The sequence below is a fragment of the Terrapene carolina genome, unplaced genomic scaffold (assembly GCF_002925995.2).
Source record: "Terrapene carolina triunguis isolate 2854851 unplaced genomic scaffold, T_m_triunguis-2.0 Scaffold58, whole genome shotgun sequence".
NCBI lineage: Eukaryota > Metazoa > Chordata > Testudines > Emydidae > Terrapene > Terrapene triunguis.
Genome location: NW_020664409.1, coordinates 105161881 through 105170261, shown reverse-complemented (window position 1 = coordinate 105170261; position 8381 = coordinate 105161881). Strand labels below are relative to the sequence as shown.

Here is an 8381-nt window from a genome sequence, read left to right as displayed (position 1 = left end):
GGAAGGAACCAAATCTTTGCTTGCACCTTTTCCTTTATTCCTCCAAACTGATGCTAGGCAGGCCTCTAACATTTGGCAAGCATACAAGTGCTGGCTCCTCCTCCCTCAGTCTCCTCCATAACTCTCTCCCCTGTTACCCTTTCATCTCTGCAGGTGGGGCTGTCACCAATCAGGATCCTCTATTTGTTGTGGAGGGGAGGGGGGTGTCATGAGTGGCCTAACCACCTAAGCTCTTTTCCTGAATGGAGATCTAAATCAACCTGATCTATTACTTGTGCAGTAGCTTGTGTAAACTGAAAAGAGACATCACTTCCAAGATGCTCTCAGAGCAGTTGAGAGAGACTGGAAGGCTACGTGCATACATTACAGCTAATGTTCACACAGAGACACCGTGACTAACACAGGCTCCATTTCCCCTGAACATACTATATTCAGCCCCCAACGCAAGTTGGGATTAGGGATCTTTCACACTTACATTTCTAGTGGGTGGCAGATCACCACTCATCCCCTATTTGCTAGCTAGGAGGATCCCCATTTATAAATATATAGTGGGAATGTTTGGCCCAACAACATGTTAACCCTGTACAAAGCAGAAGTTAAAAGCCTTTATAAAAAAACGTTGTCAAGGGTCTCTGCATTAATTTCCACATTTAAAAAAAATATTTATTGTAAAAAAGTACTTTTTAAAAAATACACACAGGACATTTTCCATTTTTATAGTAGTAAAAATATGCCAGGTCTCCCACTCAAATGGTAAAAACTGTTCATTTTCTTGCCATAGAGCAATCTATATTTAATAAACTTCAAACAGGTGTTGGTAGGTAGAGTACTACAGACAGTAAACTACAAAAGTAGAATCCTCCCTGGGTGAGTGGGTGGGAAAACTAGATATACATATTTACATCATTAGCTAACACTTCTACTTCTTAGCACCAATACAGCTGCAGAGCGACACCAGGGATTGCAAAAGGTCTATCCCTGTATCCAGATTCCTTGCAGACTTGGTTATTTAGACTGTATTACAACAGTAGCCATATTACAGTTTCTGTGGGGTTGGTCCACAGGTATCGCTCGAACAGCATGCTAGAAAACAGGTGGAGATTCTCTCTCGGGCTTGGTTCATTGGCTGCCAGAGAGTAAGAACTGTGGATAAAGTATGTGCCACACCCCTACTGGTTAAGCAGAAGTATTAGCTACAAGAGGAGTCTCATCTAGCCAGAGGGAGCCAGGGCCTTTGGAATTGATGCTGAGGGTTGCCTACAAGGCTGTTTCTATTTGGATAATGATTGTCTGAAGAAGTCATTTTAAAATAATTTGAGCTGATTCTGTCTCAAGATCTGTATGTACAGTTCCCCTGGCTTTCCATATCCAAGGGCAGGATTCCTTCCTTCAAGCAGACTAATATCCAATTGTTTCAAATTGAAAGTAAACAAGACAGCAACTCTCAAACAGATAGGTAAATCCAGCTGCTGGATTCCCAACACCCCCCCCTTCCCCCAACGCAACAGTGTGGGTTAGCTTGGAAAAAATCCGGGAGCCAATCAATACTTTATACTGCAGGAAGAAACTAGCTATAAAGCTAACTGTTTGACACCCTTAAGATTCAGCATCTTCCTCCTCACTCTCTTCCTCTTGGTCATCGTCATCATCTTCCTCCATCTCTCCATCCCTCTTCTCTCTTTCAAGCATTTTCAGGTATTTGCTAGCTAGGATCTTCTTTGGTAAAATATCTGAAAGGCACAATTCCTTCTTTTGTAATCAATTTCAACAGCTACAAAAAAGATTTAGAATAATTTATTACTGTACCATCAAGATCATAGCAACTAATAGCCTCACAGTCTATGGGATGCAATTTTTTTAGGCTAGGGAATAGTCAGGTTATTCTAATTTAACTGGTATCCTTGGAATAGGAATGTAGCCAATGTGATATTAGGGAGATATTGTCAGATTAAGGTATCAGTGAGCCATATGAGGGAATTTGTTTAAGTGATTCTTATGCTGATTTAATCATTTCTTAAGTCTTACTCACTTATTCTGCTTTGCTTTTCACTTGAACTGATCAAGTATATCTTAAGTATATCTACTCTTACTTACATTCCTTACAAACTATTTCCCTATACTCAATGTAGGCTGCCTGTTCAGAGTAATGATATCGTGACGAGCCCAAGAATAGTAAGGAAATATTGCTAAAAGGTGCCACAAGTGGGGCTGATGCGCTAGTAAAAAAATTTTATGAACAAGAAGGTCTCACTTCTTAGACCAAAGAATTTATTTGAAGAGGACAAGCATTATTCTAAATGCCCAATCAATGTAAAGGATTTAAGACAACAGCGATTGTGGCATAAACCAATGTCTGAAAGGACATTTGTGAATTTAAAATTCACCGATATAGAGTTCTGGTGACGTTTCATAAAATCCTTCTTCTCCTTCACCAAACACTACAAAGATTTAAGGGAGTGTTGTCCAGGGCCGGCTCTATCATTTTTGCTGCCCCAAGCAAAAATCAAAAAAACAAAAACAAAAACGCCACCCAGACTGTGCCGCCCCTTACCATGTGCCGCCCCAGGCACGTGCTTCCTCTGCTGGTGCCTGGAGCCAGCCCTGGTGTTGTTTATTGATTAAAGCAGAAGATGGGAGTCACATACCTCCTTGGTTTTATTCCTAGCTCTTAAAACGGACTTTAAAGTCACTTTAATCACACTGAACCTGAGCTTTCCCATTTATAAAGTAGGGACACTCTCCACCACTCAGGGTTACTGTTAAACGGTGTTAAGAAAAAAGTAGCTTGAAGTTATTGGAATGTCAAGTATGACTGTTACAATAATTTTGTCCCATGACTGTGTATTTTTGCATCAATGAAAAAAGCAGCCTATTCATTCATGCAGAATGCCTGTCAATTATTTGGACCATGAGTAAGTTAAATGCAACAGAGGTTAACAGCCAAAAAGAATTTAATAGCTTTGCAATGACAGCTACTGCTACAGTAAGAGCTGCATCTTATTTTCCAGTTGCCCATATTGATTTGCCACAACTGCCATACCTACCAGCAAGGAACTGAAACGTTTCAGATTCCTCTGCTGTATGGGATAGGTCACTGTAGGTTAGGGCTCTCTTCTCTTTCCCACGGCCATGTTTGTAGGAGTAAGTGGCTAAATACTGGACAAAGAGCTCCTATAAAAATCAACACAAAGAAATGTCAAATTATTAATTCCTGTGGGTGAAGCTGACTGCAATGCTTCTTCAAGCCCTTATTTAGGGCCCAATCCTGCCATTAACTGCATGCAACCACTGCCCTGCACCTACACAGAGTCCCACTAATTTCAATCTGGCTCTGTGTGAGCAGAAGAGGTGTACATCTGCAAGTAGCCAACTGCAAAACTGGGGTCTTAGACCAACACTTAATTTGTGCCACTCAATCAAAATTCGTCATCACTGCAGCAGACTTTACTGGGATCAGAAAACAGCAAGAAATTATTTCTGCAGGTATGTGATTAAATATTGCAAAAAAGCTTGCCACTTTCCACTACTTATAATGATAAAAACACTCCTCCCCCATTAAAAGAAACAGAGACAGCCAGCCAGGTTGATTTATACTAAATGTAAGTCCATCACTCATGGAGAGGCCACGTCCACTGAATGAAAGCCTTATCTCTATTCCCAGAGCTTTATCTTAGGGCATGTCTACCCTATAAACTTAAGTCAACCCATGTTAGGTCAACTTGAACCACCGCAGTAATTACTACGGTGATTCATATTCACACTGCCCTTCTGTCAGTGGTGTGCATCATCACCAGGAGCACTTCCACTGACTTAAGAAGTTTCAGAGTAGCAGCCCTGTTAGTCTGTATCCGCAAAAAGAACAGGAGTACTTGTGGCACCTTAAAGACTAACAAATTTATTAGAGCATAAGCTTTCGTGGGCTACAGCCCACTTCTTCGACTTAAGAGGGGCAGTACAGGAGGCTGAGAGCCAGGGATCTCAGCTCCGCATGTAGCTCCCTGCCAGTTGCCCTCCCCCCTCAACTCCCCACCTGAACGGGGCAGCCAACCAGACTCTGGGGATAGAGCTTCCTGCTGTGCACAGCTGTGCTCCTAGCAGGAACCCAAGTGCTACTGCCCACCTGGGAAGCCCGCTTTCTTGTCAATTTTATGGCTCTGCTGGAGCCATGAAATTGACAAGAATGACAGCCAGTAGATGTAAGTAACAGTGTCTACACTACAGGGACATTGTCGCCCTAACTACACAGACATAAGCCCTATGCCTCTCGTAGAGGTGGAGTTATGTCGGTGTAGTAGGGCACTTCCGTTGGTGAGAGTAAGGCGGTACTGTATAGACCAGTGGTTCTCAAACTTTTGTATTGGTGATCCCTTTCACACAGCAAGCCTCTAAGTGGGACCCTCCCCTCATAAATTAAAAACACTTTTTAAAATATATTTAACACTATTATAAATGCTGGAGGTGAAGCGGGGTTTGGGGTGGAGCCTGACAGCTCACAACCCCCCCACGTAATAGCCTCGCAACCCCCAAGGGGTCATGACCCACCGTTTGAGAACCCCTGGTATAGACTGAAATAATTAGATAGACATAAATTGCCTTATGTCAACCTAATGCTGTAGTGTAGACTAGGCCTTAGTGGGAGTGCAAAGTTTAATGCTGTATTCCATGGCTATAGCCAGGAACATATATGGTCAACTGGATCATGTGCTGGTCTTATTAGAGCTTTTCAATGATCTAACAATTTCGAGAACTGAAACAATGTCAAAATTCAGACATTAATATGTGATGCAGGATCCTTGCAGTTCAGTAGCTAAGCAGATAATCCCATTTGGGCAGCTTCTACACATGCTGCTTTCGCTGGCTGTATTCACAGGAGGTGCATAGAGATTTTCAACTAAATCTCCTGTGCCTCGTCAGTTTTATTTTGCTGAAGGGGGTTGGAAAAGCATCACATGCAGCATCCAAAAGTGCACGTGATCCCCTCTGGGGATGCTTGTGGAAGTCCAGATCAAGACAAAATCTGAGGGTCTCGTGAAGGAGCTGGTGACCTAATCTCAGCACATTAGTGATTCCTCACTAACTGGGGGCACAGACAGGCCTCACAGCTGTATCTACCAGATACTCCATGTTCAATAGAAGCAGGAGAGGGGATGGCAAAGGCCCCTACAGGCAGATTTTTGCCACATGCCAGGCGAGAACATACGAAAGTCTAGAGTCGGGACAATTCACCTCTCTCCTCCACTTCTTTGGAGAACTGGTATAAACTACTTCATTTACACCCTCCTGCCCCACCTCCCTTTAGGGTGACCAGATGTCCCGATTTTATAGGGACAGTCCCGATTTTGGGGTCTTTTTCTTATATAGGCTCCTATTACCCCCCACCCCGTCCCGATTTTTTACACTTGCTGTCTGGTCACCCTACCTCCCTTAAGCACCCTCCAAGGGCTGGCAAGCAGACAAGGGCAGATGCTTCCAGAGACTGGTCTAAGGCAGGGTCTGCGCCCCTTGCGCGTGCCCCGGGGGCAGGAGCGGGCAGTGGCGGTGGGGAGGGACCCAGCACAAAGAGCACGAATCTCGCCTGGACTCGGGCCTAGCCCGTCGGCTCAGGCCCTGGGCGTCCGGGCAACAGCCCCGGCCCTAGCCTGACGGCGGGGGGAGCCGCTCGGCCCCGGGCCCGCCTGGGCTGCTCCCCGCCCAGCGCCGAGGCGGGAGAGCCGAGCCTGGTACCGTGGCCTTCGCGGTGAGGAACAGCGCGTCCTGGTTGATGCTGGAGACCTCCGGCGAGCTCTTCATGATCACCCGGATCCGGGAGAGGGGCAGCGACACCAGGCGGTTCTCCCCGCCGCCTCCTCCACAGCCCCCGCTCAGCCTCGCTGCCGCCATTTTCCTACCCAGCCGGCCACCGCCGCCACCTCTCGAAGCCCGGGCATCAAACCGTCATTTAAAAGCGCCAGGCCGGGGGAGCAGAGCCCTTTGGGAGTTGTAGTTTTCTGCCGTGCACTCCGGGAGGAGGACGGGCGGAGGACTACAACTCCCATGATGCACCTCTCCTCAGCCGGCTTCACCCACCGTGCTCTCCTAGCGGACCGGCGACAGAGGGCGGGCTACGACTCCCGTGATGCACCTGGGCAGCCCTTTGGCCCGGCGCCGCGGAGAGGCTCCGCCCTGCTCTTCGCTGAGGCGCGGGGCGGCCGGTTAACCCGAGCCGCCGCTTGTCCTGGAGCTGGCGACGCACCGTTGGGTCGCCTCAACGCCGTGCTCCATCGCCCCGGGCGGCCAGGCCACTGCTCACCTCTCCCCTACCCGCAGAGCGAGCCCAAACCCCATCTCTGCGCGCCCAGCCAGTGAAAGAAAAAGGCAGGACTCGTCCTGGGCAAGTGGGTGAGCAGGTCGCCCAGAGCAGAGGTGCTTGTAGTGACAGACTCAGACCACGGGTACTGCACACGCTGAATAAACCTGGTGACTGTACGGCAGTACTAGGCAGACACGGTGTTTTGAATGCGCGCTAGTGGTAGGTCTAATGACAGAACTGCTTAGAGCAGGACCTTCGTGCTTTCAGAGTGAATATACAACAGGACGGATTGTGAGGAAGAAAACTCAAGACCTCAGTCTTTCATTATTATAGATATAGTGCCCACGGGCATATAATGTTTGTCTAATCTGTCTACCTACCTAGATAATCAGGTGAAATCCTGGTCCCATGCAAATCAGTGTGTGCTAAATAAGAGCCACAATTTTCCCTATAGTATTTGAGCACTTGTAAGTGTGCACGTTGTTATAGACTCACTTGAATTACAGCTCAGAATCACACATTAGCTAAACTAGTGTAACCTAAAAAGAACAGGAGTACTTGTGGCACCTTAGAGACTAACAAATTTATTAGAGCATAAGCTTTCGTGGGCTACAGCCTACTTCTTCGGATGGGTTGTAGCCCACGAAAGCTTATGCTCTAATAAATTTGTTAGTCTCTAAGGTGCCACAAGTACTCCTGTTCTTTTTGCGGATATAGACTAACACGGCTGCTACTCTGAAACTAGTGTAACATAGTAACGATGAATACTTTGCGTTTCTATAGCACCTTCATTCTGAAGTTCTCAAAGTATTCTACAAACAGTAGGCTTTAGCACCCGTGTGATGTAGGTAAGACATTGGAAGTGAGCCCTTAACTAACCTATCACTGCTCATATCTAGAGTGATACATGGCATCTTTCAACAGTATATTGTAATGTTAAAATTATATAATACACAGGTTAAGGAAAGAGTGTCTGTACATCTGGGTGTAGTGCTTCGACTACCCAAAAGTACAAAATCTGGTTTAAAAGTCATAAGATACTTTTAGTACATAATCTGCAATAACCTAAATTTAGGTGAATAAATTTAACGGTACAGTTTAGATATTAGAATCTGAATACTCGGGTACATCACTCATGAAAAGTTATACAGAGAGTTGGTTGTAGAGAGCAAATATAGGAATGAATGTAGATTGTCCCTCAGTAATTGAGCATTTAGGATAGGTTGTCCCTTAGAAGATATAATCCACCAGAGAAGTATTTCTGTTACTTTCCGATTTTATTTCTCATTGGCACTCCAGCTCATCTCTCCTGGTATTGCCGTTGTCTGGTGATGTGTTCTAGATAGATATCCCTCAACTACCTGATGGTGTCTGACACCAGGAATTGTTGCATCAGCTGAGCATAGCATTCACCAATTCTGCATTCTCAACACTCGCTCCTTCCTGGGGTCCCAGGTGCACAGGGCTCTGATGATCAGAGTGTGAGTTAGAACCTGGTAACCCCTAGCTCTCAAGGTGTCGGCCTGAGGGGCATATTTCTCCACCTTTCAACCTCGGGCTTCGCGGAAAGCTGGGGTCCTGTTCTCAAAGGGCATTGTGACATCCACCATGATGATCTTCTTTTGGTCCTCGTTGATGATGTTGATGTCCAGTTGCAGTTGGCTGTCCATTCTGGGGATGGCAGAGTTCACAGCCACCTTCCCCAAAGGTGGCAGGATGGCTCTGACTAGTCAATCTTGGATGGTGTTGTGGCGCAGCTGCTAGACTCTGGAATGGGGCTTGCAGCTACATAGGACATGGGGTACTGTCTCATTGGCATAACCGCACTTCCTGCATTGCTTGTCTCAATTCCCGTGGCGGACAGCTCCGTTCAGCGGGACACAGTTGATGAATCTAGGACTGGAATGGAAGACAGACATATCCAATTAAAAATGCAGGGAATTAAATAGTAGAATGTAATTAGCTGAGTTAGAAGTTTACTGGTAAACTAGGGATAAACTCAGCCAAAAGTGTCATTGGGGTATTGAACCCAAATAATTATCTAATCTGAGAGAAGGCATCTGCAGCACTATGCTATAGCCTAACGCCATGC

The 8381-nt window shown here is 46.0% G+C and overlaps 1 protein-coding gene across 1 annotated transcript; it reads right to left on the bottom strand.

The window, feature by feature from the left end:
- Positions 1–624: 624 nt before the first annotated feature.
- Positions 625–5916, bottom strand: CHRAC1 (chromatin accessibility complex subunit 1). The gene is made up of 3 exons (XM_024211891.3): positions 5725–5916; positions 3045–3171; positions 625–1730 (listed from the first exon to the last, which is right to left on the bottom strand). Exons 1-3 carry the CDS (start codon positions 5878–5880, stop codon positions 1597–1599), a joined length of 417 nt encoding a protein of 138 aa, XP_024067659.1. The 5' UTR covers positions 5881–5916; the 3' UTR covers positions 625–1596.
- Between the last annotated feature and the right edge of the window lie 2465 nt (positions 5917–8381).

What these genes read in the sequence shown, in the direction of transcription:
- CHRAC1 (XM_024211891.3), bottom strand. Translation starts at nt 5,880, where the DNA reads ATGGCGGCAGCGAGGCTGAGCGGGGGCTGTGGAGGAGGCGGCGGGGAG. An exon ending in TCCTCACCGCGAAGGCCACG is followed by an intron (nt 3,172 to 5,724) that starts GTACCAGGCTCG and finishes TGATTTTTATAG; the next exon opens with GAGCTCTTTGTCCAGTATTT. An exon ending in AACGTTTCAGTTCCTTGCTG is followed by an intron (nt 1,731 to 3,044) that starts GTAGGTATGGCA and finishes TGTGCCTTTCAG; the next exon opens with ATATTTTACCAAAGAAGATC.